The sequence below is a fragment of the Thermobia domestica genome, chromosome 13 (genome assembly GCF_964235325.1).
Source record: "Thermobia domestica chromosome 13, izTheDome1.hap1.1, whole genome shotgun sequence".
NCBI classification, from domain to species: domain Eukaryota; kingdom Metazoa; phylum Arthropoda; class Insecta; order Zygentoma; family Lepismatidae; genus Thermobia; species Thermobia domestica.
The window spans coordinates 163,009,373-163,027,973 of NC_137466.1; the positions used below are offsets into that span (position 1 = coordinate 163,009,373).

Below are 18,601 nucleotides of genomic sequence, written 5' to 3' on the forward strand. Positions count from 1 at the left end.
GGAGTGTTCATTGTCCTTTGTCTTGAATTAGAAATATATATATAATTTTGTTTTCTTTAGGTTGTTCACCTGATCAATTCCAATGTGCAGATGGCTCTTGCATTACTGGTTACTATAAATGCGATGGCGTCAATGATTGTCCAGATGGAGACGATGAACGAGGATGCAGTAAGTGTTTTCTTTAACAAACAACTGTACTTCTTAGAATCACTGTGACATATCATTGTGTGTACAGAAAATAAAAATAAAATAAAATAAAATAAAATTCAGAACAGAGAGTAACATTGAAATTTGCGCTACTCAAATTTGTAGTTGTCCAGTGATTCACAGAAGTTGGTCCTCAGTGAACTGAATTTATATTGATTTATATGACTAATCAATATAAATTCGTTGTTCATTAGATACAGTTTTCAACTTGCATGTTGGAAGTTCTCAATTTTATACTTTCAAGGTAATATTATACACATTTTGCATACAATTATGTGAAATACAGATAACAAAACTATTTCGTGATGTAAGTAAAATAGCTTTTACGATGTAAATATATTCAGTGAAGATTACACAGTGCATACCTCCACTTATGAATGAAGATCATATTGAATTGTCAAGAAGTTAATGGAAAATGATGTGGGTCAATTATTTCAGTTAAGTTACACAGGAAAGATGGAAGAATTTCTGTTAGGTAGTTGCTTAAGGCGTAGTTAATACAAAATCTCTTATCCCATATTCGTTCTTCTTGAGATAAAGAAGTAACAGTAGTAGAAGTCGTGTAGAGTAGACTGACATCAAACCAAACCAAATCAGAGCACGTGGCGTAACGGCCCATTTGTGAGCCTAAGCCTGCTCCAGTGCCATCTACTAGCGACCGGTTGAAGTACGTCGAGCCTAGCGGCGAGCACGTGCTCAGCATGCTGCTATGGCCTATCAGGAGCTTTCTGAACCTAGTGGCCGTCACGTCTTGTTTTCACGTGACTCCCCAGTTTGCCTCACGACACTAGTTGAACGCCTAAGGAAGCACCGGCCGGGAATCGAACCCGGGATCACTTGGGTATGAGTCCAACGCTCTACCACTAGACTACAATGTCACCTAGACTGATATCAGTATTCTGTATTTATTAAAAGTGGACAAAAATACCGTCTTTTTTTAATATATATATATATATATATATATATATATATATATATATATATATATATATATATATATATATATATATATATATATATATATAGATATAGATATATATATATAGTGTTCTAGTTACATGTATTTAATGTTAAGCGGGTGTTCTGCTTCTATGTTCATGTACGTGATTTACTCGTGAAACAAGACATTCGTTTACTAATTCATTTCGACTGTATTCAAAACTTACAGACTCTAGTTAGTGCTACATAAATAAGTGTTAACTAGTTCTTCGCTATGTGTTTATTCCGGATACAACGTTCAGGTCATAGATGAACAAAAATTTTGGTGGTCTAAATCTCCGAAGTTCTCAGATTTATACTGTGTAAAGTGGCATGTTTTTTCAAGTGTCTTTAATAAGGGTTATGTATTGGAGAACAGTTCAGGAAAATAATATGTTAGATTTGAGAATGTGATTTTAAATGCTTCTCTCAAAATATATGCTATTAATCGACCAAATATTCCAAGGAGGAAAGCCTACATACTGAAATCATATGTCAAGAGTTCATCGTTCTAAACTAAACAGTGTTTGAAGTGAAGAAAGAAGAAAACATAGGGTGGTATGTTTTTCTAAGACATGCTATCGGTCAAAGTATTCAGTTTTACATCCCACAACTATGACCTTTAAGCTAAAGGAGACAGATGGTAAGTGAAACTGTATGAATATGAATTAACTGATGGAGTGAGAATGTGGAAGGAAACGGGAGAATCGCGAGAAAACCTACAAACACGATGTTGTCCACCACAGACTCACATTGTCTGGGATCGGACCAGGGGCATTCTATCTAGTTGTCAGAAGGTGAATAAACATACCTTATCTTACATACTGTAATTTTGACTCCGGGATATGTCTTTCACAATGACGATGTGGTTTCCATTACAAAATGATACCAGAATATTTATATATATATATATATATATATATATATTTAAATTGTGAAATTATTAAAATATTAAAGACATGTTACACTGTTTACAGGAGATACGTGTGCACCCCATGAATTTACTTGCAATGACGGAACCTGCATCGACGCACGTAGAAAATGTGATGGCCGTGGAGACTGTAGAGACGCCTCCGATGAATTTAACTGCCGTAAGTAATTGTAGAATGAACGGAAGAATGAACAGGTTATAATAACAGCAAAGAAAGTCAGTGCTTGCTAAATCCAAGCATACACATTCATCTTTCCGAAGAAGTCAAGAGATTTCTGATTTTCATTTATTTATTTAGTTAGTTATATATTATTTAGTCATATTATACCCTTTTCAAATCAGGGACTTTCTGTGCTCACTCTGTATATATATAAGGTGAACAAAAAATAGTCCCTGATTTCTAAAGGGTACAGCTTTAATGCCAAAATTATTATTCTGCTCAAACTTTTGTAGTAGTTACATAAACTCAAGTTTTTGGTGGTGTTGATTGGAATTACAGACACGCGTTGTACGCGGGAACCATCGAGACGATAATCCAGCTCCAGCAAAATCTTTTGAAGCGTAACCGATGTAATCGAGTATATAGCTGCATCGATGAGTTTCTGAAGATCATTGAGGGTTCTGGGTAATGTAGAAACGTAGATCAGGTCTACCAGATCTTCAGGAACGCAGATTAGTTCAAAACTCACATTACATCGGGTAGACTGCACAAGATTTAGTTGGAGTTGGATTATCGTCTCAATGGTTCCCGTGTAACGGATGGGACACACGTCGCGTGTTTGTAATTCCAATCAACCCTGCTAAAAACTTTTTGAGTTTATGTAACTACGACGAAAGTTTGAGTGGAGTTGTACTTTTAATATTAAAGTTACACCCTTTCGAAATGAGGATTGCTTTTGTGCTCACCTCTATATACCTTTCTTTATTCTATAGCTTTTGTCTATAGCTATAGGTATGGGAAAAATAGTATACAGGGTGTTTCAAAACAACACCGACAAAGTTTGGGAGGTGATTCCTGATACAAAGATAAGACAAAAAGTATAGATTACCTGCGTGCACAAATGCTTCCTTTCGGAGTTACAGGCTGCCGAAAACATGAAAAAATGAACTTTAAAGGTCCATAGCTTCAAAACTATGGAACCTACCGTAATCGGTTCAAAACTTCACTTAGGAACTAGTATGTGCCCTATCCAAATATCCATGTTTCAGAATTCTGCCATTCTTCTGCATCAGTTTTTATAAAGGTAGTTGGTAAGTACTTCAAATTACATGCGCGTATGCAAACAGCCGCTACAAAAATTGTTGCGGAAGTACCACAAGATTCTGAAACAGGGATATTTGGATAGGGTACGTACGAGTTCCTAAGTGAAGTCTTGAACCGACTACGGTAGATCGCATAGTTTTGGAGCTGTGGACCTTTAAAGTTCATTTTTTCATGTTTTCGGCAGCCTATAACTCCGAAAGGAAGCATTTGTGCACCCAGGTTGGTCTATATTTTTTTGTCTTATCTTGGTGTCAGGAATCATCTCCCAAACGTTGTCGGTGTTGTTTTGAAACACCCTGTATACTATTTTTCCCATACCTATAGCTATAGACAAAAGCTATAGAATAAAGAAAGGTATATAGAGGTGATGTACGAAAGAGAAAAGTCAGGAGAAACATGTAAAATGCAAAAATTTGGTGAGTTATAGGGGAAGGTATGGGCATATGTACTGTTATAATAGATTATGTTTTCTGAGAGAGATGGATGGGGAATTTGAGCATTGCGACAATGTTAACGAAACTATAACTCCTTTTTTGATTCACATCAATAACTCCTCAGCGCTCAAATCCTTTGTATATTTAACTAGAAATCCACAACCCATTACTACAGTTTATTTGACAACATTTTCAAAATAAATTTCCTCAAAATCCTTCCCTCAATCTCTTTCACTTTCGTCAAAAAGAGATGGGAAAACACTTACGTCGTGGTCTTAAATCTGTTATTATATGATTTGGAAATGTACTTATTAAATTAATACAGAATTGCTGGCTTCTGTTTCAGTTTAAAATTACCTCATTTTCGTAGAATCACCAAAAATACGGTAAACCATACTCTTCTTTTCGACATTTGAGGGGTAGAAAACCCTGTGAATTTGAATATAATATCATTTTAGGGCGTAAATGTTGTCATAACAAATTTGTATTCAGTTTAGTGATATTTCTGTAACCACCTTGCGTACAAATATATATATATATATATATATATATATATATATATATATATATATATATATATATATATAAAATTGCCTTCCTTGTATTGTATTATTTTTTTTATATATGTCCTTAATGATAAAATCAATAGAATATTTACAAACTGTGTATTATGGTCAAAATTACAACAAAACTAATTTCTCTCAATTGTACAGAGTTGCAGAGTTATATTTTCGTATGTAAAAAAGGGGTATAATGAGTTTTAATTTTACGTCGTATAATGTAGTCGATTAATATTACGTATTTTACTTTCAGCCATTACGTGTTCTCCGAGTCAGTTTAGTTGTACAGATGGGTCATGTGTAGAGAATTACAGACGTTGTGATGGTCGTCCAGACTGTCCTGACCGTTCTGATGAAAGCGATTGTGGTAAGTTAGTCTGGTTTACAGTGGAATACTATGTCACTGTAGCTATTTGCCATTTTTATGATTTTTTAAATATATATTTATATTATGATTGTGCTATCGTGTATTTCATCATTTACTTGATTTACCAAATACAAACTTCTGACTTCTAGTATAATCAGAAGGTTGTAGAAAGTTAATTTCTGTCTCTTTCTTTTTCTTTCTCAAGCTACAAACAACATAACACACTCTCTCACGTAACTTTTCTAATACGTGTATTTAGTTGGATTAATTTGTTATCCATGTGATGAAGAAAGGAGAATGTAGGGTGAAAAAAAGTAATCAGTGTTTTCGAGATTCTTTTTTTCCTAAAATCCTTTGTATAAAACAGTGCCTTCCATTGTTTCATTTATTTCATCGATTTACACAGAATAAAGTACTTATTTTTTCTAATTTTTATAATAACTAGCTGAACCTGCGCTCTCTATACAGCTCATCATTCACACATGAGCATGAATCTCCTTATCATTTCTCACAACATACTGTATGTACATGTCCCTTTACAGGCACAAGTGAAAGACGTCTTGATAAAAGTCGGCAAGGGATACCATAAACGGGAGATTTTTCGATTATTTTTGCAATATCTCGCACCGTTTTTCAAGATTGAGCCTACTTCCGGTTGGAGTTTCTGATTCATGTATGATCAGTGTTTTCTTTCTACTTGCGTGCAGTATGTAATAAGCAAATACATTGAAGACACAATTACTTATAATGTCAATGATATATGGTATTCATTGGCAAAACACTCCAAACAGTAAAGATTCATCTTAACCTGGAGAAATGGTTATCCTTCGTTTTTCATTATAATTTGACCATGAAACAAACGCCTGAGAAATATACAACCCCTACATACAACTATGTTGTGTTGGAATGTATAACTCATAGGATATGGCACTTCACTTTTTTAAAATTTCAACACTTCTAGTGTACCCCTAAAAATGTAATAAAGAAATAACGGCCATGTTATTTAAAAAAAAAATCAATTAGAACTGGAATTTGGAACCTACACGAAATTTGGAATCGACCAGCGAAGATGGCACGTTTCTAGCGCTTGTGGTTTCCGAGATATCATTGTAGAAAGAATTGGAGACAAACATATAAACTTTTCTTTGGATACAAACATATAAACCTAGTAATTTTAATATATAGATACTCATATACCAAATAATGACGGGTTTTCATTCATAAAGAAAAGAGAGAAGTGAAGAAGGAAGCAAAAAGCAAAAGCGGCATATTTTCATGGACATGCCACCAGTTACAGCGCATATCTGTATGCTGTATTCTCAGTGTCCATTGTTGTTGAGTTTTCGTTCTAAACTGTCAGAACCATAATGGTATATTTGCGCATACAACCTCAGTTCGATCACTGCTTATAAATGTAAAAGTATTTTAAACTTCAAACTTAACTTTGGTCAGTACAGAAAGCTTCCAGCTCTCTTCTGGAAGAATTTTGAATGTATAACAATACAAATATAAGGTATCAAGAACCCATTAACTTAAAATGAAAGAAAATTTGTGATTGAAAATAATTAGACTCTTATAAGAAAACCTTAACACAGGAAAGGAAGTGATAACGGCAAATTTCATGTTAACAAAATTATTCAAGAAACCGAATAAGTTTTCCGTCTATTAGTGAAATAATTCGTTTGCAATACTAACACGCTATGAACTATATTTCTTTTTATGTTCATTTTTATAATATCAGACTAAGATTCGATCTCCTACTTTAGTAACTATACACAGACGTATCTATTTTTTACATAATTATTTACTTTAAAAAACAATAATACTAAACGTACATAGATTTTAGGATTAGTTTTGCACTTCAGAATTTTGTGAGTAGTTTATGATATCTTACAGTATAATGAATATGATTCGTTTATTAATGTGAACGTTACAAGAACTAGGAATTCTCAAGTATTAAATTTACTGATTATTTTTACAGAAATCAAAGTCCAATCGTAGTGCCACATTGATATAGTTGTTAAAAATTTGTAAAATTTCTCGAGAAGATATGGGGCATCCGAGTAGTAAGGCAAAGTCGACATCTACTCAACATGTTGAGTTCGGCCTTACTACCTGGAATCCCTCATATAGTCAGATATATTTTCTAATGATTTAATTAATGTTAATGGTGATGCGACCCATATTATGTCCTGTTAGCGAATAGAGATGACGAAATATACGAAATAATTGGTAGAATGCTATAATGAAAGTAGCTAAGACCATCCACTCCACGCAGTACGATGCCATGTTTTTGATTAGTCCACTAGCAAACCTGTATTATATAATCTGAAATTGTAAATGATGCAATCTTCAGTTTCATGTCTAGTTTCTTTTCCTTTAACCCCTTGCGTTCCAGGTATCATTTTCCTATGTGCGTGCTGTAATACTGGTTTCATTTATTGTTAAAAGACTGTCTAGGCCGTTATTATAGGACATAGTTATTGTGCGCACGTGAGAAGAGCATTCACATAACTGATAAAAACAATTATTTGCATCATGGAACATTTGGACTGAAAAAAGGAAATTCTGATGTTCTGAAAGAATTTTTATGCTGTTTCAAGTTGGCAACATTGACCAGAGATTAAAGGCAAAGTTTCTCCTTTTCCCATCTCGAAATAGATCTCGAAGTTGCTAATTGTTTAGCGTCAAAACAAACACATGTGTGTTGTAATTGAATGCTTTCTTAGGCCTGTCATCTACTGAGACAACACTTTTTTTGTCTTTTCTGTCAGTAAGGTGCTGTCATCTGGGGAGAAATAGTAGAACTAAGTCTTGCCTTGCATCCACTAACAAATTTCATCATCTCCAGGATTAATACGACCGTTAAGAAGGGATACGTTTTCATGATATCCACATTGATGTCACCGGTACGCAAGGGGTTAAGCTATTGGAAGACTATCTCTCATTGAAAATCATACGCAAGATCACATTCTAACTATTCTGTCTGAGTCAAACTTGTAGCTGATTGAATATAATTCACGTTCATGAGTGTGAATATAACAGGGGTGTAACAGAGACCACTTATCATGTATGGTTACGAGTATTCTTTGTTAGTAGTAAGTAAATTATGCTCTGTTTCAGGTATACGATAAACAAGAAAATCTTATACAAACAGTAGGCAAGCAACCAGAATACATACGAATTCTTTCTTAGTGCTTGTAACGTTCAATAGTATCATAGAATTCTAATTTTAGAAATAGCGTAGCATATATTGGCTGAGAATGCAAGAAGGATGAACTCTTAATGTAATCGTGGTTCCTCATTCATAATTTAACTTCATTCTACCTACTGATTCTGTTTGCTCTCAGGTGATGGGTTTGGATGCTTGCCTAATGAATTTAGGTGTGGAGATGGGCAATGCATTCCAGAGAAACTTGTTTGCGATGGTTATTTTGATTGCGAAGATCTCTCCGACGACCTCAATTGCATTGGTACTTTTCCAAAGCATTGTATAAATATGTGTTGCATCGCTGCGTATGCATTGTTTCCATGTTTCATTCTCACAGTATTACGCTATACGTAATTTCCAAATTATTTATTCTGCTCAATATAAACATATTGTATGTAGTATATCATTGTTTTGCACTACGCTTCTTTTTATTTTAAGTTACATGTTGATTTTTTTTTTTTTTTTTTTTGTTTTTGCTAAAATTTAATTTTAAAGTATCTGCTTGGCTTTTTTATTATTGGCTTTCACTTTTTTTTGAGCAATTTGTATTTATTGTATGCTCAGCAATGAAAGCTTCTATCCTTTTTTTTTCTTTCTTTTAAAAAATTGAGAATAACACTAAAGATATTTGTTATTTTTTTTTTTTATTTATCTTTCATCATACCTACATCTTAACAAATGCCAGTAGAGACTCTTGAAGGAAGTCACATCTTAAAAAAAAAAAAAAAAAAAACTTTTTGGGTGTCCACAAAGTATGACCCTGAGACATTTTCTCAGAAATGGTTCGTGGTTGGAGATTTCTGCTAATATGTAATGTATATACGATGCGGGCTCACTGTTTTTGACATGCTTTTGATGGAAGGGTGACCCCGGAGACAGAGGTTAACTCAAAAATTTCAAATGGGAAGGTATGTCAAATTAGACGGCTATCAAAAACTTATAAGAAACAACGACTGATAACGTTCATTCTATCGATACACCAAATGAGTCATGAATGATAACACGTCAAACTATAACTTCAATTTCTGTTATGACAATGATGTGAAGTCTGACCCAGGGCAATTTCTTGAAATAAATAAATAAATAAATAAAAATGGGAGTTGGAGATTTCGCTAACATGTATGACAGAATCCCATGTTTGACATGCTCGATGTAAGTTGAGTAATCCCCTGGGTCCGAGGACAGATTCAACTGAAAACATTTCAAATGGGATGGTATGTCAGAATGGATGGCTTTCGAAAGCTCTTAAGAAACAACGGCTGGTAACGTTCATTTCATATCAATATACCAAATGAGTCATGAATTATGACAGGTCAAACTACAAGTTCAAGCTCTGGCATTGTTTCATTAATAAATAAAAAATTTAAGAAACTTTGAAATAGAAAAAAAAAATTCAACCATTTTTACTCTGTTCCTTGTTTGTCCATATTTGAGAATAGTTATCCCTTCCAGAAAAAAGAAAGAATAAAAACGCAACCAATTTCCCGTGCAAATCAAATGTCCTCATGATTAGGTCTTCTGTTTATTTTAATCTTGATCAAACATTTCCGGACTACAACTTAGAAGTCTATGATCAATATATATGTATTTTGAAATTATTGTACGTTATTGGTAGTGTGATATTCTGCATATGAGAATTAAAAAAAATCTAGGGATGAATTATTATTATTATTATTATTATTATTATTATTATAATTATTATTATTATTATTATTATTATTATTATTATTATTATTATTATTATTATTATTATTATTATTATTATTATTATTATTATTATTATTATTATTATTATTATTATTATTATTATTATTATTTTATGGTGCGAGTAGAGATGAGGAACATTCGTGTATGGATGACTTGAGTGCATGGAAATTAGACAGCAATGTAGTATTGTTCATGGTTATTATTGGTATATTTCTGATATACAGTCGGAAACAGTATTAAATATAGGTTGGTGGTATAAGAAATGATGGCTCCAACCTATTCTTAGTATTGTTTCTGACTGTACATGTATATAATTTAGAGGAGTTTGGAAAACGGCTGCATGGTTAGTATCTGAACAAAAGTACGGAAATTCCATATCGTTGTATTATATCAATACTATAACTAGGGATTTCTCAAGATACACACCTTTTAGAAAAAAATATGATTTAAACATTTAACGTTATACAAGAGATAAATGTAAGAAATAAACAAACAAAAAAACAAAAAAATCATGTCGCTTCTTTATATACTAAAACAATGAGATGTGTATTTATTTGTTTTTGCATTAAGATGAGAATACTGGAATACTATAAAATAAAATAAGTCAAAGTATCGATATGGGACTTCTTGTGCTTTAAATAAATGTAGTGCTTGAATGATAGATTTCGAATACTATCGATTTAGTAGTAATAAGTAGTGAAGTAGCGAAGTAGAGAAATGTTTATTTGAATTAGGTATTTACTATTGTTTGGAATGTAAAACAAATTGCAGAATTAAAGTATATTAACGCAATAATATTTTTATATATAACATGTATTGTTTTGTATACTTGTATGATTTATTTCCCCGCTTTTTGTAGTTTTAGTGCTTAATAGTTGATTTTCATGGTTAAGCTCTTCTTTACCGATTTGTCAAGCATTGTGATAAAATACGAGTAACAAGACATAAAATACTGACATGATTTGACTGAATTTGCTTTTTAAGTTACTATATGAAACAATATTAAGTGAAATATGTAATATATTTATTATACATTAGTTTTCCAGTCTCTTGAAAACAAAACTGCCCACATACTATAGCATATAAATCAAGCCAAGCGCCTGTTTATTTTTCCACTTACAAATATCAGTAGCCTTGAAATTAAAACTATATTTTAATAGTAAATCAATTTATGTCTGATTGTAATTGGATTGATGAAAGAAAATTGAGTTTGAAGACAAGAAGATTGAAATCAGCGATTTGAATTTAAATAATGATATACGTAGATTGCAGTTTTATTTAATCGGCTTTCTATTATCAGATATTGAATAAATGCTATTATGAAAATGTGAGGCTAGTTATTTGTACAAATTGTTTAGCAATTGCGAAATATAGATTCTTCGTAGGAAATCTGAAACTTTTTATTCAGATTCTGTCTTAACTGATTGAGTAAAAATCATTATTTTCTACTTTTCTTGTTAAACTATTTCTAACTATTTGAAACCGTATTAATTTTAATAATTATTTAGTTTCGTATGTATCTTAATATGCATAGTAAGCTCATAGGTTCATACTCTTTGTTAAAATTTCTATTATGTATTATAAATATTATTAATAATTATAAATAATCATCCAAATAGATGGACTGGGTTTGGAGAGATTTTTCTGTAAATCAGAAAAGAAATCCCTTTACTTCAAAACTCAATGCTGTTAATTAATTATCATATTTAGAAAGTAGAAAATTGACAATGATATTTCAACAACGGCATATATTCACATTAGATTTGATCTCGTAACTCTGTTCTTGGTAGTCAGTAATTTTATTTGCTCGTAAGATAACAACGGTTCTCAAATATTCAGGGCAACAAGATACAGATATATTCATAATACTGAGACTATCTCGTGAAGTAGATTTTTTGTGTTTTCCTGTGATTTTATATGTACTGTATATACAATGTTTGACTGATACTGAAGTTTAGGAAGAAGAGGGCTTAAGCATGAATATCTTTAAACATATAGTATTTTCTTGATGTTAGTAATAGATGAATGCTTCCTTATAGTTGAAGATAAGTATTGCAGTTAATGCTTACACCTTATAGACGTAATCATGCTGTCGTATACTTATGCGCATTAGTATGCTAGAATCTAGAACCTACATAAATTGCTTGTTGCATAGTTATCTTCCTTAACATGCAGTATTCCATGCTTAGTTTGCAGCTTGCAAATGAAGAAACAAAATACAGACGTAAAATTACAACCTTACATCATTTACTTGAATAATATTAACCTTATTTATTTTCCGATTCCTTTATTTTATTTATTATGTTTTATAGTTGTACTAATTATTGCAAGAAAATGAATAATTAATCAAAATGCATTCTAATTAGTTCTGTATTTACTAAATATAGATTAATCAAGTACATAAACAATCAAGTAAAACCATAATTTTTACACATAAATTAGTTTTTCTAAATATATGGATTAAACAGTTAAATTTAAAGTTCTTTAATATAATTAGAACACAATTAATTTGAAATATTCTTGAAGTAAGTAGCACATAAGTACATGTCAATTTAAAGAGTAAAATCTAAAAATGAAATTAATATATTTAAAACTATCAGAAAACAGCAGTAATGACGAAAATTATGTATTAAAATATCATTCAAAAATAAATAATCACTTAGACTGATCATCATGAACACATATTTCCAAAACCCAAAATTCACATTTTCAGGGAACACTTTCATTATCCGCCGTGTTTTACCCTGTTTACGTTTTCTCTGGGCATCAAAGCACGAAAGATTTTACAATAATCTTAAGTCACTCCTAATGAGGGTTGAACTGCAAGTGCTGCCTATTTTGAAGGTACAATAGCAGAAATTTCAGTGATATTATTAAAAAAAGAAATGAAGTTAATAAACGTTGTCAAGTTTTACTATTATTTAACCATATGTAAAATAATTTATCATGATATAGGTTTCAAACTATGTAAGTACATTGCTCACACCACAACGAACTGCGTGTATTTGTAGATATCGTACGATACGAACCGTGTATTTTATTGTCAGTAGAAAGAATAGCAATTGTAATTAGCAAATACGCGAAAAATAGTTAGCTATTCTGGTAATACTTCTAATTGAAATTTCACAGAATAAAGTTTGCATGTAGTATTTCATAAGCATAATATATGATTTCTCATCATAGTGCGTGATATTATGCAGTAAGATATTCATCATAGTTAGTTTGTGATACAGGGTAGTTTTAAAACACAATTGGGGTACAATTTGGGTTAGATTTTCATTTATTAGAATAATTCCAGATACAGTTATAAAGGCGTTTCGTATTAAAATCAAAGAAAGCAACAGGAGAACTTGAAAGGACTATCGAATGAAAGTTGTCCAGGGCCTATATTGAAAGTTCCATCGCACCATTTATCTGATGGCTTGAGAATAAACTTCTCAGGATTGACGCCGTAAAATTAGAACCCTAAACTTCTCTCGATCCCGAATAAAAAACTGTATCCCTTCTCTTGTACTGCTCAGCTAGTCTTTTAAGACATCGTTCAAGGTAATGCAGGTGTCATATAGTAGTCCCGCCTTCGTTAGTTCATATGTACAAGCAAGTCTTAAATAGATTGATTTGGTATAAGCGATAACACTTCAAGCAATAATATGCATGGAAAATACACTCCTTTTTCATCAGCGACATTATGACTCGGATGAAATGGTATAACGAACTTGGTACAGTAAACATTTACGACTTAAATCCTTCGTTTGAGAAGGAAAGTGTATATTAATGCAAATCATCAACACTTTACCTATGTTTAGAAAGGAATAATGGGTAACATTACCCTTCTGTGCTGTGAGATTAAATTCTTCTAATATTGATCCCTGCAACATCATAAGATTGATCAGTCGAAGTTTCAATTTATATATGAATCAAATATTATTCTTTAAGAAAACTCTAAGCCCTACAGTTAAATAAAGTTCTATTTAAAACTAAATTAAAGAAAATAAATAAATGTTAGACACTAAAATTGTAAAGTTTTAAAGGCATAACTTAAATAGATATTCATAAAACCTTCCCATAAGGACAAAAAAGGTACGTTATACTTAAGATATAGTAGAAATCAGTAATAAATAAATAAATAAAATCTTTCCTTCAGGATGTAGACCATATGAATTCAGGTGTTTTTCTGGAGAGTGCATTTATCTGTCAAAACGCTGTGACAGGAGATTCGACTGTTTAGACGGCAGTGATGAGTGGAATTGCGGTATGTTACTAAACTGAAATTAGATTCAACTTCGTATATATATTTTCATATTTTAAAAACAAAAATACATAAATTATTCTGAAAAAGTAACAGGTTCACCTCTACAGTAACAGTATATTAGGAATAAGTGTGATGTCATTACAACGAAGGAAAGTTTTCTATACTAAGCGTAAGTCAAAATTTTATAGTTCACTAAAATAAATTCTGGTAATTTGAAATGAATACTTAACCATTCACACCAAAATATTTATCTTTCATTTTTGTATTTTAAATTTTGAAGCAAAATTTAATTTATAGGATTTTTTAATTGTGTATATACAAAGATAGGAATTTAGCTTGCATGTATTAATCGATTCATTTTACACACTTACCACTTTAGTAATAGCTAGAAGCTTCTTTAGCTTGTTTCGTCATTTTTTAAGCTTAATTTTTGTGATTTAATTAATTTTGTAGATGCAATAACACAAGCCTTATACTGAAACCTGTCAATATTTGTTTCAATATTTGAATATTTTGTTGTTGTTGTTGTTGTTGTTATTGTTTTTGTTTTCATTGTGGTTATTAATAGTTTACTAATATGCTTACAGGTAAAAATTTTAAGTATTTATGCGTAATATATATAGGTTACACCATGTCATTACAAGAAAGCTCAAGATAAGCCCCTGAAAAGAATTGCTACGAAGAGAAGTTTTATTGTTCGTATATATAACGACATTTGTTTGGTTACATAAAAGTCTTAGAAAAAAATATCTTCTAAATAAAAATACAAATTATTCCGTGAGACTTCTTAAGGTATCCAGGAATATGTATTGTAAATTCTACAATTGTTCTCCTTTCCCAATAATTTTGTAAAAGGTATAGTTAGAATTATTACTAACTTATAAAATGAAAAATTTAACTCTGGTTGACTTGAATCTGAATATCTAACTATATCCACACAACAGCAGTTCTTACAAAATAATAACATTTTAGTACGTGAAGAATACTTCATATTTCTTCTGTTTCAGTTTTCAGTTAAATTTAGATCTTTCATAATATATTATTTTATTCTCTTAAAACAAACGCATTTTTTGTTTCTTTCTGTGATTCTAGTTACGAAGTATATTGTTACGGTAGTATATTATAACGTATGGATTAGGACAAGAATTCAGTACATTAGATATTTAATTGACTTTGTAGTATAGGATCCACTTAGCTTTTTATTTATTTATTTTATTTATTTATTTATTTGTGGTAGTGATGCTAATATATGATACGTTCATAATATGTATAGAGAATCTACCGTTTGATTTATTTTTGTTTTTGGATCGAATTGCATTTCATAGTTAAATCATACCTTTTCTGACCATCAATGTGATTTCACGAAGCACGAGGTATGAAAGCCAGGTGAACACTGATTTGGATTTAAATTTAAAGTTAACCCACTATTAATTTATTGAGCAAAAGTTGTTTCCCTTTCACCGCGTGTTGAACGGTAAACGTCTTTATCTAATGTTATTTCTGATTTAGTAAAGATAAGATAACGTCATTCGATTACTTCTGCGTGCAATGTAAGCTTAGATTTTAAAAAAATAAAAAAATGAAATTAAAAACAATACATATTCCCTAAGTATTGCCGACGTCTTTTAGAATATAGTATTCATGATCAGATCATCTGTTACAGCTGCGAAATAAACTAAAATACCGCACCTATCAGAAGAATTCGTGTTTACTGCTCAGATCAAATCAAAGTAATTACGTAAGTTTTTGACTAATTAGTGTAAGTAATCAGTAATCTATTAAATGTTTCTTCCTGTTAAAAAATTCTTTTATTCATGCAATGAAATATTTTGACAGAAAGTAGACCTCAAGTGACACCTCCAACCACCACTCCACGTCCTCTGCCACCACCGCTTACATGCCGTTCCGGAGAATTCAGATGTCTTAGTGGAGATCAGTGTGTTCCAAAGTCCACGATTTGCGACAGAAAATACGATTGTTCGGATTATTCAGATGAAGCAAATTGTCGTAAGTATAAATTAATATTTACTGTATTTTGTATCTTTAACAACAGTATTCCTTGTATCATCAGTATCATATCATATTTTATTATAATGTATAGGTTGAAATAGATGCAAAGCAGGAGAATACATACTTCTTGAGAGAGGAATCACACAAACGTATCGAGAATACCGTAAATGAAGCATCTTATGGAACGTTACCATGTTTTGAATGTGTCTATTGGTACTAATATAATGAATTTTCTAAATCTAATTGTAGTATGTCACAGTGAACTTGGAATTTGCGGAACAAGTGATTGAACTGAATTTTTAGTATGCATTTTATATTTAAAGTGTGCCGTACTGATCAGTAAACTTTCTTGCTTTGTGACCGGTAGATCCCGGGTTCAAATGCCATGACTGTCCATTCTGAGTAAAATTTATCTGTGATTTTTCTCATTAAAGTAAGCCGCAAACAATTATCTTCTCGTTACTGTTCATCGAATTCCATTAAACAGCGTGGAATTCCAAAACCATTTAGGTGTAAGCAATAAAATTTTACTGAACAGCCAAGAATAACTTGAGTTTGAATTTGACGTGGTCAATCTCGAGTTTCAATTAAAATATTCTGTCGTGTAAGAGTAAAAGATAAGCACTTTTAGCTGTAAACTTTTACAAACTGTAGAACTATTTTTAAGGAATTTTCGCATAATGCTTGCTGATCATGAAAATTGCGAGTGAACGGAATGGAGATTTATATCACAAATTAGTTAAAATGTGGTTCGTTTTATAGTTATATAGAAATGTGGTTCGTTAAGGTTTTCGTGCTGTCTCGTGTTTTGTATTTGTTTTGGATTCCAAATATTTCACTCACTTACTTCTGCGAGTGACGAACTCTTCAAAATGCCATTTTTTCGACGATGCTCGCAGAAGTAAGGAAAATATTTGGAATCAAAAACAAATTATTATTTTCTTTATGATATAGAAGTGCTATAGCTTCATAAGCACACAGCACTACTAACATTTATGGTATAAGTAAGTATAGCTTGAAGCTTCCAAGTGATACTATCAGAGCATTTATACGTCGTGGCACCGTATTTTAATAGGCGTTCCTGAAGAATCACCTGTCACACTTCTTACATCAGAGCCCATGAAACCTCTGTAACCATGCTGGTGAACCATGACGAACAATATGCCAACCAATCATGTCCCACACATTTTCGATTGGCAACAGTGTAGGCTAGGAATGCAGAGAACCAGTAGTACCTCAAAAAAGACTTGCATACTCAGGATACACGTGACAAAGCATTGTTCTCGTTAAATATTGTCTGAAGGAAAAGGTTCACCTCAGCTTCTAGAACTTCCGAATAGTGAGATTGCTCTGAATGCTTAACTGCCCACACCAGCACATTTGCTATCCAGCCATTGCGACGTTCGATAATGCACGCTAGCATATTGTGCTGTACACTATAGTATCTAAGATGTATCGCGGCCATCACTGTTGTACAGGTTGAAGGTAGACTCATCCGAAAACATAACTGCCTCCCGGTCAGCACATTTCGACGGTGTTCAGGCACCTATTGTGTCCTGTTCTGGCTCAATAGCAACTGAAGCAGTGGGATGCTTGATACCAATTGTCAAACGAGCTACGCCTGTTACCATATTTATCATATTTAGCATTTTGTCCGTCATGGCCATGTGGACAAAATGTTTGTCATCACATGGTGTGATCGCATTGTGCAGTCCACTGGCCGATTGTAGCTCTTCTCTCCATTGCTCGTACGTAACTGCTGTTATGGCATATTATGTACCAATTTCCAGTAGGCTGGCCATTCATCTTCGTTCAAATGCTATCATTTTTTTAGACTGCTCCCTTTGGTGTCGATAAGGCATAGTAATGCCTGATCATACGCATCTGTGATCGTTTGTTCACGTTCCACTACCTGAGTGCTTCTAAAATCGCCCTTGCTCTTTGTGCTACTACTCCGAGCACCGCTCTGAGGGTATTGCTGGGCTTACGCGTGGATTATCGACAGTGTGCGAATTAGATAATCTATATTGGGGGGGATAAAATTAGGCCAAAGGACATAGTCTGAAGGTTCAAATTTCAAAATGAGACAATAAATGCCTTACCCCCCCCCCCCATATATATATGTATGTGTGTGGTGTGTGTGTGACATCTGTAATAAATAAGAGATTTATTAATTTAATAAATCTACCGACAATAACTATGCACATATATATTGTCTGACATACACACACTCCACTAAACCTTTCTGAACGTGTTTTAATGTTGTACTCACTCTTGTTCCCGTAGCTCTCTAAGGTTTATTTAGTTAATAATTTGGTTCGAGCGATAGCCATGATCACAAGCATATGTTAATTTTTCCACTCATATTGAAAGCTTCCACTTTGCATTAATACATACAGGTTGCGAAAAGAAACCTACTTCAGTCTTGTGAAAACCACTAAAATTATCAGTTAAACCGGACATTTTTTTTTTTTTTTTAAAGAAAATCTAGATATTAGCCTATCAAATAAGAAATGGATTGTTGCTGACCCCGATTTCTCACATCAAGGTCAAATCGAAGGCCAAATATTTAAAATCTCTCAATTCAAATTTCGAGCTTGTGCTTCTACTTCCCCCTAAAGCTGTGCTCATCACGACTTTTTTTTTCTCCAAATATCGATTCCGTGATGGGCACGAAAAG

At 32.3% G+C, this 18,601-nt stretch overlaps 1 protein-coding gene across 29 annotated transcripts in view; it reads left to right on the forward strand.

Moving 5' to 3' along the window:
* trol (terribly reduced optic lobes) overlaps positions 1-18,601 on the forward strand; it is a 1,284,884-nt gene that overhangs the window by 1,079,137 nt on the left and 187,146 nt on the right. For 27 of the 29 annotated variants that reach the window (XM_081736787.1, XM_081736791.1, XM_081736768.1 and 24 more), the window contains 5 exons: positions 61-168; positions 2,163-2,276; positions 4,628-4,741; positions 8,092-8,214; positions 15,748-15,918. In XM_081736787.1, the coding sequence (XP_081592913.1) occupies positions 61-168; positions 2,163-2,276; positions 4,628-4,741; positions 8,092-8,214; positions 15,748-15,918 (630 nt within the window). Of the gene's footprint in view, positions 1-60; positions 169-2,162; positions 2,277-4,627; positions 4,742-8,091; positions 8,215-13,803; positions 13,912-15,747; positions 15,919-18,601 lie in introns of all 29 variants that reach the window. The other 2 variants (XM_081736770.1, XM_081736778.1) reach the window with 2 other exon arrangements.